The 26,827-nt window shown below is 40.1% G+C and overlaps 1 protein-coding gene across 3 annotated transcripts in view; it reads right to left on the bottom strand.

The window, feature by feature from the left end:
- TLE4 (TLE family member 4, transcriptional corepressor) overlaps window positions 1-26,827 on the bottom strand; it is a 141,552-nt gene extending 114,725 nt beyond the window's left edge. For all 3 annotated transcript variants that reach the window (XM_019648301.1, XM_019648302.1, XM_019648303.1), the window contains exons 1-4: window positions 26,741-26,827; window positions 26,366-26,463; window positions 25,192-25,255; window positions 23,944-23,988 (exon numbers count right to left, since the gene is read on the bottom strand). In XM_019648301.1, the coding sequence (XP_019503846.1) occupies window positions 23,944-23,988; window positions 25,192-25,255; window positions 26,366-26,463; window positions 26,741-26,779 (246 nt within the window). In that variant the 5' untranslated portion in view covers window positions 26,780-26,827. The remainder of the gene's footprint in view (window positions 1-23,943; window positions 23,989-25,191; window positions 25,256-26,365; window positions 26,464-26,740) is intronic.

The raw sequence follows: 26,827 nt of genomic DNA, 5'->3' as shown, positions 1-26,827 counted from the left end.
ATGGGAGGGAAAAGTGTAATGTCAACATTTTGTCCTTTTGTCCTTTCAATTCTAGCATGGCCTTCCTCCTCCAATTATATAAAATTTCAACTCTCTGAAGACATCACTGCCAATATACCCTTCCATTCCCTTAGATTATGTTCCCACTTTGATAAATAGCCAGTTCTTATTAAAACCAAAGTTTTGCTCTGCTGCTGTTTGCACTCGTACTGCCCAAGCACTTCCATTACCAACCAGGTCTACCGGCAAGTGAATCCATGGGCCCTGGCCTGGCTAGAGCACGAAGTGGGAGAGGAGAAGCACAAGTCTGACCCTAGCATCAAAAAAGATGGGAGTGAACAAAGCATGGCAAGGATGAAGGAGCATCCCTCCGTCTGGAACTGCCTTGCCCAGATCTTCCCACGGCTATTTCTACTCATCATTTCAGTCTCAGCCCACAGGACACCTCCACGGGCATCTTCACTCACCATCCTCTATGATGCCCTTTCCCAGTCACTCTGGCCCATTACAGTCTTTTCTTCACAGCATTCATAATCATCTGAAATTAGCTCACATATTTTTGTTTTCATGAACTAGAGCAGTCCTTCTCAAACTTTTATGTGCATACTAATCACTTGGGAATCTTGTTGAAATCCAGCCTGGGGTGGAGCCTGAGAGTCTACACTTTTAATAAACTCCAAGGTGACACTGACACTGTGGGTCCACAGACCACAAACCCTGAATAGCAAGGTTCCAAAGAAGGTTGGCTCAGAGAGGGCAAAGATCTTTGTCTGTAGCCCCAGTGCCTGCTATGTAGAAGACACTCAAAAATATTTGTTGAATGAATAGAAGAAACTGCAGTTCAGGTTAGGTGGTTGGAAACTTCTGAAATCTTTTGTAAGCATGCTAAAATTGTTTGGGAATAGTTAAGGCAAGACCTGCTTATAGTCTGATTTGTTTTTTTTTACCTTCCCAACACATCTTTTCTGGCATTTAGGATACAAAGTTACTCAAAAAGAATAGTAAGTAATCACAGTGGGCCCCCCAAAAGAAATGCAAATTCTCTCTGGGCAATTCCTGACTGACAGTAAATGATTAAAGCTTCCATTCTGAAACCTTTGCAAGATATGTTTTAAAAGATTATTTTACAAATACGATAAAGGAAATGCCACTCAACCTCCTTCCTGAGATTACTCACACCAGACTGCTATGGCCTGAACCACGATACTGGGGTAACTGTTAAGACAGCACACTAGAAGGGCTCCGTGTATGCTGAGTTATGGTAAAGCTCCACAATGGTTCCCCCCAAGTCAGCCAGTGGGATGATTCCAACAGCCCAAGGAAAGGCCCTGGACATGCACCAGCATCCTTGGTGTCACAGGAAGGAGAAGAGCAGTTCCTGATCATTCGAGTTGTAGTGGTCACAGAAATTATACACATGACCACACAAGCCGACCGTTGTACACTTATCAACCCTGCTTAACACCTGGACAGTCAGTGCAGGCTTGCGGAGCCATGGACACAGCTGTAGTGTGAGGGATCATAGGGAGAATAGGCCATTCAAATCTCTTCCGAACAAAGTCCGGGAATTGCTACAGCTCCACATGTACGGGATCCTATGTATGTACAGATGCATACACAAAGCTCCTCCCCACCGTCCCTAAGAAACCTGTTTGGATACTCACAGTGCAGGAGGGGTCTAATAATTAGAAGTTTTTACTTAGAATCTACTAATTTTTTGCCTGTTTTTATTTTATGTATGTGGTCATTGGTGCTGTGTACCATCCCCCGTCAACACACACACACACACACACACACACACACACACACACACACCTACTATTGTTCACTGATTCCTCACTCAAACTCTTTTAATGACTCACATAGGTGTAATCCCTACACACTGGGAGAAGCTGCCTATTACAAGCTGGTTAAGAAATTAAAAGAGAAAGAAGTCCCATACCACAGACTGAAAGCTCTCTATAATCAGAAAAATAGCATTTTCTCTACAATCAGACTCACATCTACTTTTGCTTGCTTTCTTTTTTTTTAGTACTTTACTAGGCAGGTTGAGAAAATTAAAGGTATAGGAATCTACTGTCATCTGTATTTTTGCTCCTGTATTCCTAGTTATTTTTAAATTTCTTTCAAGCTTTTATTCAAATTGTGCAGGCAGTTTAAAACATTTAAACACGTCTACATTTTTAAAACACCGAAAGCATGTGCATTCAACAAATATTTATTAAGCACCTAGTATTTATTTATCAGGCCTATTTTAGGTGCTGAATGGACACCGTGGTGAACGAGACAAGAAGTCTCTACGGTCATGGAGTTCACATCGTAGGGGTGGAAGACAGAAGCAGACACACAAGTATAGAAAGATGAATTTCAGATACTGAAAAATTCTATGAAGAAGATAAAATGGGGGATCTAAGAGAAGCCTGGGGCAGGGGGTGGGTATGCTTTAGATAAAATCAAGGAAGGGCAAACAGAAAAGTGACTAAATGCTGAGGTGTGGCTGGAAGCAGCATTGCCCAAAGCAGGTTCTATACCAAGTTTTTCAGATTTATTAACAAGTATTATAAACATAATGAGTTCCCTGATCAGATGACCTCACAGAGCTTAAACACAGTTAAACAGGATTCTTTCTTGTTGGACATCTCAGAGCCTCTCATTTGATTATGTTAGTTATAAATCTTTGGAAAGCAGCACATAAAACGTAGTACTAATCAAACGACTTTGACTATAAGACCTTTCTTCTCAAAGCTCTTAGAGGAGATTATGTTTCATGGGAAACATTAAGCTAGTCAATGGTTTCCAGCCCTGGCTTTACACTCACATTGCGAGTGGATCTTTCACAAATATCAATGCCCAGGCCTCACCCCAGACCAGTGAACTCACTCTCTGAAGGTACAACCCACATGTCAGGATTTTGTTTTAAAGCTCCCCAGGTGATTCTAATGTACAGGTAGGACTGAAAACTATTAAGCTAGAGCACAGGATGCATGCAATGAAAACCAGAGTGGAAAACACGAACAGAAGGGTTCACAGGGGTCAGGCTATGGACCATCTTGAATGCCACGCTAAAGAGCTTGGGCTTTATTTGCAAGGCAGCAAGGACCATCAAGGACAATTCCTAGGAAAGCTATGATAAATACCAGACAGGAGGTTAAGACACTCCAGCGCATTTCAGCTCTCCACCCCCCTTTCTTGGCACTGATTATATTTGAGTGGCTGTGGAAGGACAGAAGAGATTTATAACCACAAAACATACCACAAGAGGAAAGATGGAGGATGAAAGATAATTTCAGAATAGAAACAATATGAATTCCCATAGTACCACAGACTTGGGAAATTCAACAAGACGCTCTCATACATTGGCTCATTCATTCACTCCTACCCTGAGCTAGCAGCTATGGTAGAAACAGCAGTGAATGCCGAATTAATCTGTGCCCTTTTGTTTACAATCTAGTGCAGAAGAGCAAATGGAAACAGCACACTAACAGACACCATGTGACAGAGGAACCCTAGAAACGCAGGGGTAAGGGTGGCTGAAACCCCTTCTGACTGAAGTCATTATAGTAGCTTTGGGGAGAAAGCAACAAGTGAGCCATATTAACTCCACAGTTTTCAACAATTGTCTACTTCACCGTCAGGCACTGTATTATAGTCTGAGAAAAGAGTAGGGAAGACAGGATTTACAGAGTCCATAGTCTAGCAAATGAGGCAGACACTGGAAAAAAGAAATAACACCAAAATGCAGGATATTTTTAAATGCTTAACAGGGGACTCTCTTTCCCTGAGTAATGAGATTGTGAGGTGAGCCTGCTAGATAAAGAAGGGCAGGGAAAGGGGCAAAAATATCCCCAACAGGATCAGGCTGCACCAGTGGGAACAGTGGCAGCACAAGTTGAGGCTGAAGAAGCAGATCCAGAAGAGCCTCGTGTACGGGCATCATCCCGCCCTAGGTTAGACCAGTGAGGAGACAACGGTACCACTCAGAGAGACATTCACCTTAAACATGGTGGCTAAGGGTACCCATCATCATCATCATCCTCCTAAAATTCACAGACAGCTTCTTCTGTGCTAGATTTCACATAAACTCAGAACAATTTTAAGAGGATTAATTTTGTCCCCAACTTTACAGGTAAAGCTAAGGAAGAGCAAGGTGGTTAAGTAATTTACCAGGATCAGATAGCTGGAGAGGAGTAAACAAATGCAGGAGTGAATGGCTGTAGATTCCAAGAGACCAGATGATTGAGTGGGGCGGCTACCAAATGAGAGGGAAAGGCAATCATCACCTGCCTCTGGATTTCTGTCTCCAGAAATTGGGTGGATGCTGCTGGCATTTCCTGAGATAGAGATCACTAGATTATGGGTAAGCGTGGGAGGAGGATGTCATTTTAGGACACGCTGAGTTTAAGGACCTGTGAGTTCACAGTTACATACAATGGCCCCAGAGGAAACATCCGGCTATAGAAATAAATTAGGGGATTCATCTACTTAGCAGAGTGGACAAGATCTCCTATGTAAAGGGTAAATAGAGCAGAGAAGAACACAGAGGCATGTTGGGAGTACTGGCTGGATTTCCCGGGGTAGAGAAGGGCCCCTAAAGCATGACCCAATATGAGCAGATACAAAGTGTACCCTGGACTCCTTAAGCCCAGACAAGGGAACAGAGAAGGCAAAGGCTGCAAACCCTGCCATCACTCAGAGGCCAGTATAGCAGTACCTGCATAACACGAGTCTGGAGCAATGGGGAGGGCAAAGGAAGGGCACATCTACACAGGGACAATCAGCAACCACTGTGACTCCATGGATCCGGACAAGGAGAGGAAGTAAGAAATCCCTGATTCCAACGTGGAAAAGCTTGGATATGGTGCTACCATTCATTAAAATAAGGAAGTCACAAGGTTGGTTTCAAGATTTGTTCTGGGGGACACTTATGAAAAGGTGAGGGGAGAATCCAGACTCCAGTGACAAAACATTCTGAAAAGCATGCAAAATACTGTGAATGACAGAACTGTGGAGTCCCAAATCCCAGGCTGACTCTCTTAATTACTAATCCAGCTGAACCATGACTCTAAGCAAAGCCCTACGTGATCTGGGACTCCATTTCTACAACCATGAAATGGGAAGAATAATAGCTGCCCTGTATCTGGTTGGCAGAAGTATTTATGAGGGCAGGCTTATGAATAAAATCCCTTAAGGTAAGTAGTTCTGTTCTAAAACAAACTGAGATTAGATAGTGCTACAAATTGAGTAGCTGTGTTGTTAGGTATTGATTCAAGCTTAGGGCTCTCTTCCTGTCTCTCAATTAAGAAGGCGTCCCTCACTGGGGTGGTGGGGAGGAGGCGGGCAGACTCACTGCCACAGTACTAACAGAGGACAGTCGGACAGTGCCTCCCAACTGATTGAAAAAAGAAGTGAGGTCACAGACCTGGACCCAGAAAATTTGCTGTTTCTCCACTTTTTTGAACTGTGACCCAGAAAAGACATTCTCAGTATTTATGTTTCGCTACTGGCAAAGGATCTCTCTTCCTCTTTTCTTGGTAAACAGATACTTGCACTGGATGCAGTAAATTTTATATATAGTAGTAAAGAGCAAAGAATAGCACGTTGTGGGGAGAGAAAGAGATGGAGGGAAAGTCAGGCTTAATTTCAAAGCTTCTTGAAATTATTTCAAAGCTTCTTGCAATTTAAGGTACCAGAATAACAGTTATATGAGACTTACAGAAAAATGTTCTTTCCATTAGATAGATGGTGAAATGAAAAACAAAAATTCTAAGGCAAGTTATTAAATTAAGAATTCAGAAGTACTCAGAAGAATTTAAATGAGTTTTGCATTAACCAAAGCACAAACTGCAGCGTCTCTTACAGCTTCCTACTTGTGAATATGTGTCAACAGCCTTGACATGTCCCTATCATCATGAACTTGATCTTACCTTTAACCTAACTTGCTTTTGAACTTACCTTTTATTTTTAAGGTTACATTTTCCTTTGTTTTATGAACTTCAGTTTCAGTCTATTCCTAACTTAGAAAACAACCCTAGTAAACCTTTTAATTGACTAAATATCCTAAAGCAGTGCTATGGAAAATAGTTAATCCCCAAATTGTTTTCCATCAGCAAGAAGATAATAGGCTTGTGTTGGAATTAAATCAACTGCTGTTTAGTTCAGTTAGAGGGGTTTTTTAATTTACTTTTTTGTTTTGTTTTTGCAATAAAGACATTCTCGTTGAAGGAAACAGTATGTTGATTTATACTCTGGTACAAGCTCCTTACGGTCTCGCCCACCTTTAAAAAAGTTCACAGACCTGCAGCAGTACACAGAGAAGTACACTGAGAAGCGCTGCTCCAAAGCAACACATGAACAGTATTCTTACTGCCTGGGACTTCACAACAGGTGATAGGTATATTCCTCGGGGCAACAAAATTCCCCCACACTGCCCTATTAAATGGTGCATTCCAGGATCCCCTGACTGGTTTACATAGAGAAGCTAAGTATTCACAGTTACACTTAGCCACTTAAGGATCTGCAGACACCCCAGCCAGGGGTCTTTCCACTCGATCATGCTGCCCTGCTAGTCTGTTGCTACAACAAACAAAAATAAGGGACTACAGTTATAAACAGTATTTTCTTACTTCTAAATGACAGGGTTAAAGAAGAGCATGAAAAAAGTTACAGCTTAAAGATGTTTGTGCTTCTCCCACAACAAAATACACTTAAAAATTAGCATTTTGCTTACTTTATGTTTAATAAATTTTCTGCAGAGAACATGCTCAAATGAGAAACCAAATTAAAATGTACTACTTCATGATTCTCTTTGCCCATTTACCTAAAATGTCGCTCAGGAATTAAAAGTCAATATGGGCAGGGTAGCCACTGAAGGATGAGAAGACAGGAGACAGAATTTGCAAGTGTAAGTGCCTATGAGAGTGAGGTCTCAGTGAGGAGACGAGGGAGACATGAAATTGCCCCTCTTCTCTACAGCAATGGACCCACCCATGAGCCACCAGCGGGGGCTCAGTCAGGCTCCTGAAAGCAAGGCACCATTAAAATTACTAGAATTTGCTCAATTGTTTCAGAGATGCAATGAGAGGTTATGCAGATACCACACTATGTGTCAATCTTGAAATCCTACATTGGGGATCTCAATGAAGCCGCACATGGGTTCCTATACACTGCATAAACTACACCATGGAAATAATAACATAGAAATGGAGAATATTGTGGAGATTCTTTGGCTCCTTGCTACTCAAACTGTGGTCAGTGGACCAGCAGCACTGGCATCACCTGGACATTAGAAAATGGAGACTATCAGGGACCACTCCAAACCTACAGAAATAGAATCTGATTTTAACATGATCCCCAGCAGCTTGCATGCACATTAAAGTCTGAGAAGCACTGCTCTAAGTTCACTAGGTCTCAACCCTGCCGCACATTAGCATCACCCCTGGAGCTTTCTGAAAATACTGATGCCCAGGTTAGAGTACCCAGGAACGAGCATTTTATAAAACATACTGATCCAGTCCGATATCCTTGTTTCTTGTTTTATCAATATGGATGAGAAACTGAGACTCAGGGAAGCTAAATGATTTACCAACATCACAGGAAGTTACTGGCTGAATTAAGAGGAGATCCTAAAAAATATTCAGGATTGTGCTGCCTATTAAAAAAGTTGAAGAAACCATAAAGTTACCAATAAATGAAAAGTTAAAAGATCTAAAATTCCTTTTACTGTATAGTGTGTCATACTCTTATACTTTTAAAAGACAGAAACACATATTTGTGTTTATTTTATGTACTACCCTTTGAACCTTAACCTGTTATTTTTCAATATGGGGTGGGGATGGGCATAATTCTCCATCAGCCACAACACAGCTGGTGGAGACATGGCGAAGCCTCACTCAGCCTTTGGCCCCTGCCTAGGTCAGCAGTTGGGTCAGAGTGGTAGGACCATGGGCAATTCTTTTGCTTTCTAAAATTTCTTTAACGTGAATATATTACTTTTTTTACCAAAAAAATTACTATTTTTTAAAGATCTCAATTTAACTAAGATTGAAAAGCTCTATAACAAGGACAATTACTGTGTTCTGATTATAAGTTTCCAAAAGCAGAGAACTGATAATTAACACACCTAAGACAAGCAACGTTTGCCCCAGCTGCTGACCCTTTTGGTGGTTGATGATTATGTCATTACATTTAAATTGCCCATAAATTAGCAATAGATACATTGGCATGTGGTAGGAGGTGTGGGTGGAGTAAAGGAAATTAAAAGCTGTGGTCAGGCTTGAAAAAAAATACCCTATAAAAGCAACGTATGTTTGTGACAGTTGAAACAGACTGCATGACAGACAGCAAAACCACATTTCCGCATTTTTTTTTTTTGGAATGGATCTGTGGCTTCATGCCACCAAGCAATATTTTGGTTTACCAAAATGTACTCTATGGCCTTTTTAATTTCATGTTTACTTAACTCTCCTTACTATCACTGCTGTTCTCACTGAACTACAGCAGCTTAAGACAAGTGTCTAAAAGAGAGGAAAGTTTAAAATACAGAATATACCTTACATTAGGAAAAAAGGAAGAAAATTAACCACACACATATAATTCACAGCGACTAAAAGCATCCACTGTACTTTCAGTATTTAGCTCATATATAATGAATAATGAGAATAGCTATTTCTTTTGAAGTACAGTAGCTTCTCAAGACAATTACAGATTCAGCCTCATATTTACATGAAATTTCACACAAAAAGGACAATGAATCACTGACTTATCCATAGTGCATGACCAAATGATATAAAAATTTTAAAAAACCAGAAGAAAAGAATGACTAGAGCAAGCAGTTTCCACAGCTGATGAATAATTTAGAGGATTCTGTGCCTATTTTTAATGTTAAAAAAAAAATCAGATAACTGGCGAACTCCCACTATTACAGCTATATAAAGGTAATGGCAGTAATCAAGCAAAATGAAGAAGAGAAACACTCTCATAAACTGACACAAAGGTCAAACACCTTCCTTAAAATCCTAAGTTCCTAAAACCACTGCCCACAAAGGGCTGCCTGGCAAAGTGCATTGTGGTCTGGGTACAGAATAAAGGCACAAATACAGGTCTTAATGAAGAAGAATCCTAGAGGTTCTTGGCAGGAATACAGATTTGGCAGGAGATGAAGGAAGATGCTGATGTGAAGACATGAGGGTGAGAGAAGCAACAAACTCACTTTCCTTCGTTCCTCCTCCTCCTATCACTCACTCCTCCCTGGGGACCTCATCCTCTAAGCATAATGAAGACCAACCTTCTGCCTCCAACGTCTCTTTTCCTATTAATGGTACTATGATTCTGCCAGACTGCAGAGGTCACTGTCTTAGGCCTTTCTCCTATGCATTTCCACACCCCTCATCCAATGAGCTGCTGGCTCACTTGGGTTCCTCCTGTCCAGCCCCAGGTCATCTACTCAACCCTGTCCCCTTCCAGTCATGTCCTTCTCCACTCAAATCATTTTAACCAACATTTATGGAACACTTGCTGTCAGGGCCCATGCTTGCTGCTGTTAATAAAACAAATTAACCAAACAGACAGGGTCCCCTCCCTACTGTCTGATTAATCTTTCCTTTGCTTTCAATAGCCCATGTACTAGAACTAGCATTGAAGGCCTAGTATAAGGAATCCCAGACCTACCTTCTTAAACCATTCTCTCCTCTATCATGCAATCAAGCTGAAAATGCTAACTGCAGCCTGAACATGAAAGCATTTTCCTATCTCTGAAGAAAGGAATCCTCCCCTCTCCTTTCTTCCTGCCTCAGTGACTACCTCCTCTGAGGTCCCACTAAAATGTCCCTATATCCTCCATAACAGCATCCTTAATCACTCCTGAACCAGAAAAGACTTCCTCTTCTTCTGCCTATGTCACAACAGTGCCTTCACCACACACTGCCTTATACTGTTTACACTAGCCCAAATGCCATAAAAGATCAGAATCTCCATGGAGGCAAATGTTCTTTCTACCTTTTATAACTCAGCAGCCCTCAAAGCACCCTTGCACATAACAGAAGATCAATGAGCATTTGTTGAAAGAATGAATAAAGCCACCATGGCTTCTGCCTTCCATCTGAGGTGTCCAATGCTACTCTCTTTACCGTGTGACCCTCCCAATGAAGGAAGAATACAACACCTTCATGAAGGTTAAGTTCTTTTTCAGGTTATAAACTTCTTAATCTTTGCAGGTCCAGTTCCAGATATTTCAGTTGAAGAAGCTAAATATTTCCACTTAGAAAGTTAATTTTGGGAGTGAGCCTCAAACAAAAGTGACAAATGCATGCCTCCAAACTTTAAAATCGAATATCAGAGAAAAAGTGGAATTTATAAATCTTACCTGGGAGGCTGGCATTAATACTATTTCACAATCCAAATCTTACAAAGATCTCACCAAATTTCTTTCTCTGTATGAATCCATGCTGATGCAAAATATCCTAAGAGTTCTCACTTAAATTATAAGGAAATCCTATCAGCTCTCCTTAGATTTGGTTAAAGTCGGTCCTAACTATCGGCCTCCTTCCTAGGCCAGCCATATCAAGCATTTGGAAATGAGCTCCCATATTAAAAAGCAAGATTTTTGTACATAAATGTACTATGCCGGACCCAGTCTCTCCTAAATCCTAAACCTCATAAATGTAAGAAAAAGGCTTACAAGGAAGTAAAGCTGTCATCTCCACATTCCTGGGACTTAAGAAGGGCTCACTGGAATTTTGCAGGACACAGTTTCTCCATTCAGAAGCCCAAAAAAGCATTTTGTCTCTCCCAATCTAGGCAAAAAATGTTCAAGCAAGTAACAGTGGGATTGCCACCATGCTTTCCTGGTCACTTTAGGTGAACTCTATTTTTTGAGGTTAACCAAGGCAGACATATTTAGGTAATAAGCCACACTCCAAAACAGTTCTAAGTCCCAAAAAATCAAAAGCCTTTAAAATAGTTACCCACATTCATAGCACAGCACAATGGAATATGCAGGGAGGAAAAAGTAAGCCCAAGTAAAGCTTACATTCACTGATCAATGCCCACACATTCAAAAATAAAATGAGCCCATGTTCTCGAGTCTCACGATACTTAGAAAATTCAAGGTTCCATTTTGTTCATTTATTACAATGTGATCAGGACTAGACAAGTACAATGCACTTTTGACTTAACGATGAAGCTAAGTGAAAGGGCAGAAGGACTACTTTGCAGCAAGATCTGCCCTGACCCCCTCAGTTGGGGCGCATCAGACCAAAGTGTCATGTTGAATCCTCAGGCGCCCAGTCCATCATACACATCTTGGTACTAACCAGACAGGTGTCCAGGAGACTGGCTGGAATAACTGAGAGTGTCCAGCATGGACAAAGGAAGGCTAATGAAGGACAACACTTCTGAAAAACTGTCACCTGGAAAATAACTAAGATTAATTCTGAGGCCCTCAATGGGTAGGCAGGACAACTGGGCCTTACTTAAAGCAAGAAATTTTGGCTAGTCCAAGAGTTCAACAAAAAAGTCTATCACTCTCCCTTTTTTAGGAAAAAGGTGGTTACAAGGTGGTTACAGAAGACAGTATAACTCTTCATTCCGAACTCGAAATAAGAACCTACTACCACCAACTCTACTCTGTTCATCATCATGAGAACGGGAAGAGAAAGCCTGAAAAGACAAGTATGGTTTGACAGGTTTTCTCAAAACGACATAATTAACTAGAAGCCAGACAAGGCTGTTTCTTGGCCTCTACCCATTACATGCCAGTGACACCTCTAAGTTGTAACAACCAGAAACCTCTACAGACACTGCCAAATGTCCTTGGGAGAACGGAACTGCCCCAGTTTGAGACCACTGGTCTAGAGAATAGTTTTCAAACTCCTTTGTTTGGGTCCCAGTCTCCTCACTGGATCAGTGAGTGTTACACACTCTTCTCCCACAGAAAAAGGCACACAGCTTTGCATGTAAGTTCAAAGACTACTATTTGGACCCTTTAAAACCCAGCCAGTGACCCCCATTCCCGTTCTGACCACAGGTAGGCAGGCACTCGATGGTTTTCCAGTCTTCTGGACATTCCCATGTGGTTATAAAAGGTGCTGTGCCTGTTTCAGAGATTTCATGATCAGAAGTACAAAAATATCTATAGGGCTGCGGTCATCAGGCCATGATCCAGCAGTGTACTTGTTCACACACACACACACACACACACACACACACACACACACACACACACACACACACACACACACACACACACACACACACACACACACACACACACACACAATTTTTCTCCAATCTGGAATAACTGACCAATTCATGGCCATGTACATGGCCCTGCAGCCCTGACTGAAAAGCTACCCCTAAACGGTATTTCCACTCAATAGTTACAATGGTAAAAAGTCCTGAAGCAAAAAATAAAGCAACTGTTTTGCAAATGAAAAGCTGAATCTGAAGACCAAAGCTACCAGAGTGCAGAGGTCTGGCAGCCAGGTGGAGAAAACTGCTTCAGTTAATGAGAGGACTGCTCTCCTCCACACCAAACCACTGAAAAACTACACCATGCTTTTCAAAAAGGACTAGCAACAAAAAACTTGATCTGAGAATTCAAAAAGCATTTTTCTGATACAAATGTATACCTGAAAGGAGACTGACTATTATTTGTAACACTTAAGCTCACTGTGTATAGAACATAGTGGACTAAGTAAGGTACATTTAAAAAATAAAAACGAAACAAGTTTACCATATTAAAATGGCCACATAGGAGGCAGATGTTGCCAGTGGGTGCAGAACACTGGGTCTGAAACCAGATGGCCTGGTCATGAATCCTCTCTCTGCATCTTGCTAGCTATAAAGCCCAGGGCAAATTTCTTAGCTTCTCTTTACTTTCGTTTCCTCATACACAATGGGGACAACCAGATCCCTTTTTCAAAGGTTTATGAATTAAACAAATTAATACATTTGAAGCAATTCAGTGCATCACTGAGTACACAGGGGGTGCTCAATAAATGTTAACTTACATATCATTAATATTTGTCAACGATACACATACAAAAAGTTTGTAACTGCATGTCATCACTATATATGCTCTTAGCCTAGAGAAGGACATGTAAGATGTGACCATACCTGGGAAAGCAGCAAGCTAGCACGTGGTTCTATTGTAAAACACTGGTAATGTTAGGATTTTTTAGCCATCTACAAAAGCCTAATTTCTCAAAGGAAGGTTCTTCAAAAAATATTACTATTTCCTCATATATAAAATTGATTCTAAACCTTAACTTACTGAAATGGCATGCCCTCTAGTATCAAGCAAGGAAATTAGCAACAGAGCTTTTGCTAACGCTGATCATTTTTAAATCATATCATGTAAGAGCTGAAAGATACCTTAGAAATAAATCATCGTCTGGAAATGAATCCAACCCTAATTTTTAAAAATGCCCAATTGCCAGCTCAAGGACCTGTGGCAAGACTGCAATGAGAACTCCTAACCTTGGATTGCCCTCATGTCGAGGTCTCTTTTGCTCATCATAAAGCCGACTCCTGCCTAAGAGCTCAGAAACAAAGCTTACACATAGGTGGTCAGCACTTACATGTAGAATGCTACAGGAAATGAAATGAAATGAAAACTGAAACCATTCCTTCAGTTGTTCCAGCATTGATTCATTTGTTTCCTCTACCAAACACTGTTTTAGGTGCTAGGATACAGCAGTAAGAAAACACACCTTCCCTTTAGGACGGACATCTCTACTATGGCCTTGAATCATAAGCTCAAAAAGGCCACGTTTAAACATTTCCCCTTTCTTTTATTTACCTATTATTAAGTTACTACTAACCAAATTGAAAAGTCCAAACCTTCCCTAAGAAGAGAATCCTGATGAGACAATACAAGAAACCTAAGGACTTAAGATCTCAAGCTCATTATAAGCCAATTTACAGACAAGCTTTACTCTGGGTGTCACGAGGTAAACCGTTAGTTAAAGAAAATGACATATACATTGGATTCTGAAAGGGTAAGTAATCCTAGGAGCTAATTAAACAACAGGTAATTAACTACTACATATCCCTTCAATGCTTTGGGAGAAAACTATTGGATTACATTATAATTCACACAATTTCAGAAGTTGTATGATTAAATTTTCTAATATATGCCAAAGGAAAAGCATAAAAACTGATCACTTTAAAGAAGCACTGGTATGTGTGTACGTATTTTATGACATATTTTACAATAGCTGCTGTAGTTCTGCATCAACAGTACTTTTAGCCTATATACTGGCCCTAAGAGAATCAGTGAATTCTGAATCATCCACTAATTAACTGTGGGACTTTGTCATTTAACACCTGAGTTATTTTATTCACCCACAGGATGAGGGAAATGCTTTAGCAACATTATTATTAGGACTTAAATAAAATAATAAGAAAGTACCTGGTAAAATATAAAGTAGTGTGTGTGAGTGAGTGTGTGTATGTGTGTGTGTATATCCAGTTCTTCTAGCTTCATTAGGTTAATTTTAGGCTTGGGGAGGGAGGCAAACCTCTGAAAGTAGCTGTTAAAAGAGACTTTCTGAGACTAAAAAGAAGTGATATGAAATCTCCATTTCCGTTCATTGGGCCATAAAAAATAATAGACTAAAACCAAACAGTCATCTTAAACCGAAGGAGCTAAAAGAGATCTTGGCATTCACTTACACTCTAATTTTAAGCTGAGAAAGGAGGTCCTGAGAAGTTAAGGAACTCAGCAATACCAACACAGCTGGTTACCATCAAGGTCACTACTAGAATCTGAATGTCCAGACTCAATGAAGTATTTTGAGGGAGGTAGCAGGGTGGGCTTGTAGTACAGAAGTCCAAACATAGCATTTGGAATGAGGCAGGAAAATTTATCATACCAGTGATCTGAAATGGAGTCAAACCTAGGACCTATTTTATTGACTGGCTGATCTCCAAGAAGCTACTTAATTTCTCATATATAAAATAGAAATACTACTACTAAAATATCATAAGGTTGCTGTAAGAATAAATGAAATATTATCCATATAATAAGCGCGCTAAAATCGATTATGATTGTTACTATCATTACGATTTCAACACTATCCCCACCCACCTCCACTAAAAAAACTAATATATCTTCAAAGTTCCTTGTCCCTCGAAAAGAACTAGAAGCTTGCATTTTTACTGATTTGGAGGGAAGTTAAACACACCACAGTGTAGCTAAGATCTGTATCTCCCCACACTCACTCAAACCACACGCATACTGGCCTATTAATAGTATAAAAATTCTTCATATATACACTGACTAGTGATAGAGTGATGTTCAAACTGAATTTTAAATTCAGTTAGGAAGGACTCATGTTTGTATCTTTGAAAAGGCAGACTCCACATGCTAAAATACATACATTCTACTTCCACCAGCCTACCTTGCTCTTGAAAGGCACACCAAGCTCAGTGGCTTTTACTGTCCCTTTCTGCCTGCCATTTTTCCACAAACTTGAGCAAGCAGGCACCACACACCTATCCAGACTTGGAAGTTCTGCATTTGTTATCCTGCAACCTACATATGCCCTTAAAAATACCAAAGCACACATATTCTTGGCTAGCTCGACCAGAATACAAGTATTCCCTCATTCACCAAAGATTTCATGACCACCTACTCTGTGACAGGCACCGTTCTCAGCATTGGTGACATGGCAGAGAACAATACACACACACCTGTTCCAGTGGAGCTTACATTCTAGCAGGAGAGGGTAGGCTGGCAAGACCCAAGTTTATATAGCGTGCAGTGTGCTTGCATAGTGCACTTTAGAAATCCAGGAACAGCCAGACTTTTTAAGCGCTTTGCTAAAGCGGGATCTAGGTTTCATGTTTGAATTTGTTTATCTTAGCCTCCCTTTCAGCAAGGCCTAGACATTGGAATGGTAGAGGGAAGAAGAGGGACGCTCTGTATTCATACACAAACACACAGATCCAATCTCTTGCTAGATGACACTACAATACCTCCAATGGCACCCCCTTGCTCCCCATGTTGCACAGAGTCAAGAGCATCACAGAAACAAGCACACTACTTGGTGTTTGGAAACAGCATGGTCGGTGAAGGAAGCCCTGAAAGGGAAGTCAAGAAACCCATTTCCTTTTCTGCCATGGACTCTGGCTATGCGACCTCTTGCCTTTCGCAGACCTACGTGAACCCTGGTCTCTCTGCCTGCATGCTGATCTGCCAGTACTGTGACACTGGGCTAGTCTCTTAAGCCCTTAAGCCTCAGTGTCATCTGTTCAAGAAGGCCAGTGGAACGACACTACTTGGCAAACTGTCGGGTACTCCACCGACAGAAGCTGTTTAAATAAATACATGGATCCAAGCTTGCTACTTGCTTTACAGGAACATCAGGAAGATTAAAGAGAACATATAAAATGCCTTAAGCTCTCTGTAAAGAAAGAGCACTAGTGTTCATAATTTGTATGATTGCTATGCTTTCCAGTTCTATTTCCTTGCATTTTCAAATTCTTTAACCAAAATAATCCAGATCTTCAGAAGCAGAATAGTAAAAAAATAAGAACAGAATTCTAATTAGAATAATAAGTGAAATAAGCTTGCTGAAAAATCCAAAAGTCAATATCCATCTTCCTTCCCTAAAGCTCTCACTGCCAAAGGCGCTGCAAACACCAGGTCACTGCAGGATCCCAGGCACACGGTGGCGAGGGAGGTTGTGAACGGAGCCCAAGTCCGAAACCAGGCCCATAGCCATACTTTCTTTCCATGAAACGCAGAGGCTCCCTTCACAATACAAACTGTGAAGTATTTGCGGGCAAAATCCTCACAAATGACGACAATGTGACCCACTCACCAGAGGACAGAGTACCTAGGGGACGTCAAGAAGTATGTCTCTTCTGCTTCTTTCACAATCCAGCTAAGGAAATCCACACCTTGACCTTCGTCCCCCTGGGTAGACTACGGGTTACACACTGCAGCTCTCTAAGGGACATTTTGGCTTAGTGGTAGAGAAATAGCAAGAGCTTGGCATAAACACTGGGTCAAGTCCAACGAAAACAGAGAGGGTATACAGATTTGTGTTGATGAATGCCAGCTAAATCCCTCTTTACAGATACGAAACAACCACCACGGACAGCTGTTACTAAGGCAAAGTCAAAACAATTCTAATGCTCGCTTTTGACTATACCTTCGGAGGCCCTTCCTTCCTAAAGTAGAGCAATAATTTCACGAACACTGCAGTGCACTTACTCCAAACAAGTTAAGTCCTAAGCCTTGCAAAATGTCATTATCAGTGTAAATACTCAGCTGCCCACACCTAAATGTGCTGCCTCCTCCTGCTTCTCTCCAACAGCCACACTTGTGAAACTGACGATGCCTTAGCCACAAGGCCACTGGGTGTGCTGCCACAGCTGGAGTGGTCGCATTTTCTGAGAAGGTATGGGGAAGGATCAAGGGAGAGTACCTTCTAAATATCACATCCCTTTCATTTACTCCACAGCCATAAATAAGTGATAAACCACGCTAGCCAGGCACATCAGAGGCAATAAAAAATATTCTCATTAAAAACCTTAATGACTTCGAACTGCATATGAGTATTTTAAACATTTACTTCTCAATCGACTACCTATTCTATAGTGCAAAACGGAAAAAAAAGGAAAATTCCAGAAGAAGGAAGATAAGATGGAAGAATGTAAGAACCAGAGGCCAGTGTCTGCACTATCTGACTTCACTGAGGCTGCAACAGTATACCTAACGTCTTATTTGTTAGTTTATTAGTCCAACTCAGCTCAAAGGGAGATTACTTATGATACAAAGAATTTGCCCAGCCAAACAGAAAATAAATAAAAATAAACAATATCCAGTAGGGAGTAACGGGCAGTGAGAAGGAAATATCCCTTTGTCTGAATGCTGAAAAGAAATCTTTTAACAGTAAAAGCAAAACATTTGCCTTCATTTAAAAGTTTGAATTGCGTGTGATTTCCTGCATCTAAGAACTTCTTTCTGAACTACAAAGAGGCCACAAAACATCACATTTTCCCCTCCTAGCTTCCCCCTTCAAAAACCCACAAGATGGTGATTAACAAACAGCCCGTTGTCTTCAGGCAGAGTTTTAGAAGCCACAAGGAAAAGATAAAAGTTAAATGGCAGAAGAGCAAGTTTGTAAACAAATGAGAAATAGGCTGCCCAGGGAGGAAGCAAACCAGATCATGATAAGCAAACAGCTCTTCTGGCCCCATCGTTTGTGGGAGACTCCAAGTGAAAGAAAGAAGCCCCTGCCCTCCCATCCACTACAAGCAGTCTGGGTAAAAGTCCAGGCCAAGCTGTCAGGCCCTAACGCTATCTAAGCAGGGCTGAGGAAAACACCTCCACACTCCAGGAGTTCTGAGAATGAGCCTGAAGTTCAGTGACTCAAGGACAAACCTAAGGACTATCCCAGCTTCTCAGGGAGCTTCCCCATTCCAAGAATGAACTGGGGCTGAATCTCCAACCCAGCCTAGACCCATCTCCTAGGAGACATCCTCCCAGGTAATTTTAGCTGAAGTCCTGAATCCACTACCTAATAACTATATCACCATGTGCAGATCTGATCCTGTTTAATCATCTTTTGATTGGACATAATCCCTTTTTTAGGATCACTGTGAGAAAGAATTCTGGCAGGGTGCCCAGATCAGTGGCAAATACATGCCAGATATATACTAAACATTCGCTTCCATTAAAAGGAAATTCCATTTCCACTCCATAATCACTGCTGTAGGTGAAACTCCTTTAGATATTCTACAAGACCTCAAGAAAGAGAAAGTTAAGAACCCAACATGCAAGAAAAGGGGGAAGCCTGCACCATCCAGAAAATGCTCCTAATTATGCACATAGGCTGACAAGGCCAAATTCCTCCACCAGATCTGCTTCTCTTAAAGGTCCCTGACAGTAAAACAACAGCTCACTGGGTCCTGCCTGAGGCACTGCCACTTGTTATCAACTATGCTAATGCTAGATCCTTTCACAGTTCTGGAAAAAAAATTTAAATCTACATATACCTTGATTTACTAAACAAGGCTGAAGTTGGCTCCCTACCCCCAAAATGTCCAAATCAGAAAGGCAGGGTGGAAAATGCCACCAATAACCTCCACTTGGTTAATATTAATTGTGGAATATTGTCAAAATATAAGTAATAAGTAATCTTAAATTAGAAAAGGTGGCTTTATACCTTAATGAAAAACTCAAATAAAAACACAAATAATCCCCTCTCCCACCTCACACATATCTGGAGTTTTGTTGCAGTCATCAAAGTTTCACTTGTAATCTCGCTTACATTTTTCAGTCCAGTAGTGTCTATTCACCGTTCAGCCCCTCTAGATTATTTCCCAATGTTTATACAGCAAAAGAAAGTTTTGTCAGCAAAATTTTCACTGGTTTATTAGTTACTTTCAGCCAGAACACCCCAGCTTTGACAATGGTTCACTTTCATTATTATACAAGAGTTCAATCACATCCATTTCTGAAAAACATAGTCACTAAGCATACAACAGACACATTTTTGCTTACATTCTCAAACACCTACTCCTCCTAACCTAAGCATATACAATCTAAGACAGGAGACAGGCAAGAAATTACCAATGCACAAACGAAGTTTTCTTATGGGAAATCTGGTCTAAACAAAACTTTAAACAAACTGACTTCCATTGCAAGCACTGTCCCCAAATAAATTTACTACACCCTAGAATCAAGTACACTCAAGGCTGGAATGTCATGCCAGTCGTATACTACTTCAACCTCAATAAATCTCTTTCTATTCTCCAAATCCTCAGCTGCTTTCTAAAATAGTTCAGGAAAAAGCACCAACCTAATTAACAACAGCTTCCTCTGCAACTGTGGCCTTGATTTCACTTATTTACACATTAACTGCAGCCTCCTTTTGGCCAATCCAGTCTATTCTCTGTACCATGCCGAGCCTTTTATCTGCCCTGGACAGCATTTTCTCCAGCAGATGAAGTAGATGCCGATTGATTTGCTGTCGAGCATGGTAAATTAATAGCAACAAATTGCTGAGGGCCCGTCTCGCTGCTCCACCATGCTTCGGCAGTTTTGCTTTATTTGCTCCATGATGGGCAGCAGTCGGCCTCTTCAAGTCAATTTCTTCTTAACAACCTGCAATACTTTTCAATGGTGAAAATAGAGCTGTTCCTTGTAAGTCAGAAATCAATATCCTATTGCCCTTAGAAAATGCTAAACAAGCAGTATTGGCAATCCACTTGGTACTAGAGGGTATCAGATATAATGCAAATCCATACTGCTTCCCTCCTTGTAGTTATTACAGTTTGCTAAAAGGTTCCTAATGTCATTTATCATCATTTACCATCGACCAGAGAGGCTATGATTATGATATCCTATCAGTTGGCAAGGCCCTTTCATTTCTATTCAATTAATATTTTAGCAGCACTCAAATGGTTGTGGCCCAAGTCTCATAATAAAATTTACATGGCTTGGAGTGAAACAGTTTTCTTGCTCTGATTAAAAAATAATAATTTTATGTATACCCACATATATATGCATTTATACACACATAAACACAAACATGTATACATAAATATGCAGTACTCACTTCTTTTAGGTACTAAGTACAGATTTCTAAAATGTTCTAATTTCCAAAATTCAAATGCTAAGCTAAATTTTTTTAGAAGCAAAGAGAGCTTCAGATTACAGAATATTAATTATGAGGAAGTCACGAGATGTTCTCAAAATGTGGTATGTTCATCTCCATTTACAGTTCATATTAGATGAATTCACATACTACCTATTATTCCTAATCTACATCCAATATTCACTTTTTAAAGTGGTAACTACTGCTGTCAGATTAAATCAGGGCAGTCTTCTTTAATTACAGCATTACAGGTGAAGGCTGGGAACAAGCAGCATTTAGCAATGTTATCAACTGCACGCATCACCCTGTTCTGCCCACGGTCACTGAACCCATTTAGAAGCCACTCTGTAGTTATAAAGAGAGAACAATCGGCAAAAAAAGTAACAACTAAATGATGGGTCAACTATCCCATCCAAACAAAAAACAAAAACCCCACACTTAGGGAAATCCTTAGGGAATATAGGCCAATGTTCCTTCATTTTCCAAAATTCCATTATGAAGACATCACAATAAAACACAGGCCTTCTAACCATGTCCCATTTGTCATCTTCACTTTCATGCTAGAACTTAAGACAGTAGTGAAGCACCCATTCACATTACAGCCTAGAACACTCCTGGTCTTTAACTTTTCTGGGTTTTTTTCAAGCTTCATCTGCTCAGCTCTATCGATCCTACTAAAGATTACGAAAAATTGGATTCCTATTTTATGCTCTAATTCCATGTCATGTCACCGAGTTCTCCTTTAAAAAAAAAAAAATCAACTAATTCTACCAGACTAATGCTATTTACTCAGTTACCAAAATTTAAATTAATTATGTTCTCAAACATAATTGTTAAAAATTGGCAACATTCTGCAGGCTTAATTAAGATTAAATCCAATTTACTAAATGTACTTTAATTGGTACTAATTACATTAGCTTTCATTTCAGAATGACAAATTCCCCAAAGGTTTCACTTTATAGTCCTCTATCAGAATCAACACAGGGTGACTGACGATGAGCATCATACAGAAAGGGGAGGGGCCATAATACCAGACCCTGACCCTGTTTGTCACTGCTCTGTGCTTTTATCCTTTTATCAATTTGCTAAGTCACAGAGTCATGACTCCCATCACAGCCATCATTTTCTGTTCCAATGAAAAATTTCTCTAAAAATAAATACGCTGTGGCTGGCAGCAGCCAAGAAGAACAGGAGCGTTAACCAAAAAATACACAAAGGTTTCAAATATCAGGGCCACCAATTACTAGGGTACTTCCAAGGACTCCGGGGACTCCTACTCTTGAACCCTTCAGAGACACAAATCTAATAAGTGAATAAGCCTAACCCGATCTTGAGAATGAGGCCCAATTATGCCGCAGGGCAACTTCCCTGCATTATTGCTGCTTTCCATTACGAGGGTATCCAGCAAGTACATCTGGAAGAGAGGCCAAGAAGAACCAAGGCTGTCTGCCTAGGAAAACAAATAAAGACAGATATGCCTCTGTGCTTAAGGGGTAAAAGAAAGAAAATATAATAAGTAGGTGGTTTTCAGGCCTGTCTATATTTCATAATGTGATAAACTGCCCTCAGGATTCTTGATATGATTGAATTTAAAAGCAAGAGAAAAAAAGGGAAAATGTACTCTTCTCAATTTTAAATAGATGGCATTTGAAGTCAGCTGAACAAGATGACAGAATTACAGAGGTATAAAATGTGTAAAATTAAGGGATCTCCCATACAGCACCCTCCACCAAAAACATACATACTGTCAAATACTACAAACTCTGTGCCTCTCAGAACTGTAAATGGTATAAATGTTATGTTATGTTATGGTAAATAAGATACAGGAGAAGAAATAAAGGGACATTAATCTTCTGGTCCAATCTTTAAAAAGACACTAATTAATCTTGGGTGGTGGAGTGACGACAAAAAAAAAAAAGACATGTACAAGATCCAGACCTAAAATAAATGTAATAAGGACAACTAACAAACAGTATCTCTCATGTCATTTATTCCTGTAGGGTAGAGCTAAGGGAAGCTCATCCATAAGCTTGATGGATTTTGTTTAAGCAAGGGATATTTACATTACTAATCTAGACAGAAATGGCAAAGATGCCAAAATAAGAAATTTAATTTTAACACAGAGCAAACTATATTATAATGTTAATATTGACATAACCAAATAGCATATACAGTTTAAAAAAAAAAAGTATCTGAAATAAAAAGTCCTCAGTGTAAGGAACGACTTATTTTTTCCCCCAAGTTTTTCAAATACTGCCTATCCAATCGTTTTTCATTGTCTAACAGTCATCTTTTAAAGCTCTACTATGTGAGTATATTCTGAACACCCAAAAAGGAATCATAAGTAGCAAAAGCCTAATAATACGTGGTCATTTCTTATTTTTTAAACTTAAAGTAATGACATCCACCATGAGTATAATAAAACATGAAGAGCATTAAGTTTTCCCTGTCTTTTCCCAGCAGGTAAACACATACACACCTACTCCAAAATGATTGAGACAGACCTGAAGCACTTTCACTAGGTGATCACTAAAAATGAATGCTTCCTAGAGGAATTATTGCCAAATATTATTTTATATATATAAATGCTATTTTTCTATCTTGGAAATTTAAACCATTTTATTCAGTCTCCTTCAAAAAAAAAGGCTGTTTGAATCATACTTCTCAATGCTTTCTGACTAACGATTATCTTTTTTTTTTTGGCTGAACTAACTGCTTTTTCAAGACTCAGTGTTGAACCTTATCACATCCTCCTCTCGGCTCATTTGCTTTGTACAAATTTGGGGAGTAACAGTTACAGTGCCTGGTAAGAGCCAACTAAGGAGCCTCAGGGGACCAGGGCAAGGATTTTACATCAATTTCTTTTGCAGTCCAGAGATTTCATTTTGATCCTCCCAGCTGACCCTCTATCCATTCTTTTGCACCAAGTCAACGAAGGCGCCACACAATTTAGTTTTCTTTTTTAATATTTTCCAACTAAGCTCTTTTATTAGACAAATTTGCAATGCCCAAAATATACAAATTAACTCTTTCAAAAGAGAAATAAGACCTATTTTAAAATTTAGCATCCTGTTTTTAAAGTGTACAAAGTTGAACATGCACTGAGACATTTTAAACCACATTTTTAAATGATTAAAATTAGGAAAATACGCAAAAAAGATGGGGAACCACACTTGAAAACATAGCATTCTATTCTCTCCGGCAGTCTTTTAAAATACAGATACCCACAAAAATAGATGTGCAGAATAAAACTGCAAAACATACAATTTTCTTTCTAAAGTGCACTGTATTACTGCCATTTAAAATGGTTATAAAGAAATAAATAACTCACCTGCTTGTGCATTTCTATATTCAACCCATAGGACATCTCATAATACTGTCAAAGAAGGAAAAGCAATTATTTCGTATCTTTCATCAAACAATCTCCCTTGTTCGTTCAAAAATGCCCCCAAGTATGTTTAAAACAAACATTAAAGCCTCACCTAAATCCAATATCCGTAATACCTCTGCTATTACATCAGGAGGTACATTGTACACCTACCTTTCGCCTAACAAACTAGCAGCTCCCTTAAGACAGATTCCAAAAGAATAAGTCACAAAACTAAGAAAATCAAGTTCAAACAGAGCATTCTTATCATCTCCAGTTGTCTTTATACATCAGAAGCAGGTGAACGAAAAAGATCTCACGAAAATCTGGTACCATATGGACTAATTCCTGGGCACAGTGAGCAAGTTAATAGCAAAAATGTGTCTCATACAAATGCTGATGCTTTGAAAGAACTGTTCCAAAAGGTGATGCTACCTCAGAGTTCAGTTTCTCATTTTCAGTGTACTGCTAATGTTCATCCAGTCAAAGGGGAAAGGCCTGACAGGAAATGAATGAGTTACTCTGAAGCCTTTATGAACAAGCATAAAAATATGCTTGGTAATACTTCTGAAAATGCAGATCCGATATTTTTGAACATGTAGTATAACTGGCATTAGAGAAATTCTGGCAGAACAAATCAGTTATACAGGAGACAACACTCCTCAAACCAATGTAACACTACAGAAATTGAAAATACACAAATATGGACACTAGTAACATAAAGAACAAGGGAAATTTTGAATAGGTATCTGGTGTCTTTTGTTAGCCATCAGTATAATGTTATAATACCCATCTTTAAAGAAATAGAACACATTGAAATTTTAACAGTTTCCAGAAAAATTGGTTAAAATTGTTTAAAGCAAGAGCAATAAGACAACAAAGAAAACCACTAACACAAAAACATTTTGCTTGTGACTCTAAACAAAACATAAATGAGGTTTTGCGCTTTTTTTCCTCAATCTGTAAAAACAAAGCACAGAAAATTATACCCCATGTAGCTGAGCTTTTTGAAAATTCTTATCAAAGCTGGTTGTCACAGGCAAGTTATAACATCCTGGAATTACAGGTTGCTTATGGTCACATTCTCACAACCTCAACTGCACTGGTGCTATGACTGTGCTCTATCCCACAGCCTCCAGCCATCTGAACATCTTCTTGCTTTTGGTATCCCAAACTAATAGACACTATGGATCTATGACACAGTTTTCTTACCATGACATAATGCCGCTGCATCTCAGTCTTCTCACTGGCGAGTTTCTCACATTCCAGCTTCAGGCTGTTCAAGATATAAGGAAATCTAAGTACAACACAGATCTTGACTTACATCCTTCAAATGTAAATTAAACACACATTATTCCCTCCTCTAAATCATCACCTACAAAATGCCTACTCAACTATCTTAAACACCACCCTCATTATTGAAGGAGAAGGGAGAGAAAGGGGTGATTTGAACCAGCCTGGACTTGCCCTTTCAATAAGGATCAAATGTGGGGTTTTGTTTGTTTAAAGAAAAAAAAACCCTCTAGCCAATTTAATTCTGGAAACTCATCCAAAAATGAATATGCACTAAATTCACTTAATAAAACAAGAACAATAAACATCAATAATGTCTACATATCCAAACACAACTAAGTCCCCCAAAATGTCACAAGGGAGTTTTTTTTTCTTCGATGTTCCACGAATAGATTAATGAGAATATGAATCAAGCACAGCTTATGAATGATGTCTCATTTTTCCCTCCAAAACAGAGACAAGTTGAATACCACCACCCAGGGGCAAAGTGTGGATTGGGTTCAGTGGCATGTTTTGGTTCTTGCATTTATGAAATAAAAATTACACGTCACTAAAAGACCAAAAAATATTTCAAAGGCACTCTAAGCCTAATGATCGTTTCGAAAACAAAAACATTTTTTTTCAGCATAAAAGTAATGAAACCACTCACTTGCGACTTCCCAGGGTTCGCAGCTCTTTTATTTCAGTGGAACGGCAGAAAGAAGTGAGAAGGAATCAAGCCCGGAGTAATAAAGAACCCGAGGAAGTCAAAAGGCCCCAGAATTTTCCCCAACCTTCCATTCTCCTGGCCCCAATAAATCATTATCGAAAGTTTGGCCTCAGCGTCTTCCAAGTCACCCCAGTTTCGATTGTTCGGCCTTTTTTTTTTTTTTTTAATTTACGGGAGACGGGAGGAAAGGTTAATTTCTTTACACCTGCCCAAGAAAAAGAGGCCTTGACTTGCCCTTTCTGCCCACAAAGAAAAATGATAACACCTCTGTGGTGGCCAAAAAAAAAACAGAAAAAAAAAAACGGAGGGGGGACTATTTATATGTGGGGGGGGGGAGACAAGAGCTAAGCAAACAGAAGGATCAGCTAAAGTCAATATCGTTACCTGTGGTATTGAGCCTGTAAAAACTGAAACTCTTCCTTAATCCGATCACAGGACTCGGAAATTGTAAATTTAAAGGGTTGAGCAGGCTGATGCGGTGCCTAAAGAACAACAATAAAATATTTAATTAGCCCACATCACAGCAAGGCAGGGATATAGAGAAAACACACTACGAGGCGCTAGCATGGGGGGGCGGTTAACGCAGGCCGGCAAAGAGCGACGAAAACTCTCCTCCTGCCACCCCGCCTCGCCGCACAGACCGGCAGGAACTGGTTTTGGGGTGGCCCCGGGCCCCCGCGTCCTCCTTCCACCCCCGGAACCCGCGGGTTCAAGACATCGCTCTCCTCCCAGGGCGCGCCGAGCCCACTCCCTCCCCACCCGGAATCGAAACTGGGCCGTCGGGGGGACTCGCGCCATGGCGTCGGGCCGTGGTCAAGTCGGGGGAGGCGGCACGCGGCCTCCACC

This window comes from Hipposideros armiger, unplaced genomic scaffold (genome assembly GCF_001890085.2).
Source record: "Hipposideros armiger isolate ML-2016 unplaced genomic scaffold, ASM189008v1 scaffold_124, whole genome shotgun sequence".
In the NCBI taxonomy this organism is placed as follows: domain Eukaryota; kingdom Metazoa; phylum Chordata; class Mammalia; order Chiroptera; family Hipposideridae; genus Hipposideros; species Hipposideros armiger.
The sequence above is the reverse complement of the archived record's forward strand: the minus strand, read 5'-3'. Positions and strand labels throughout refer to the sequence as shown.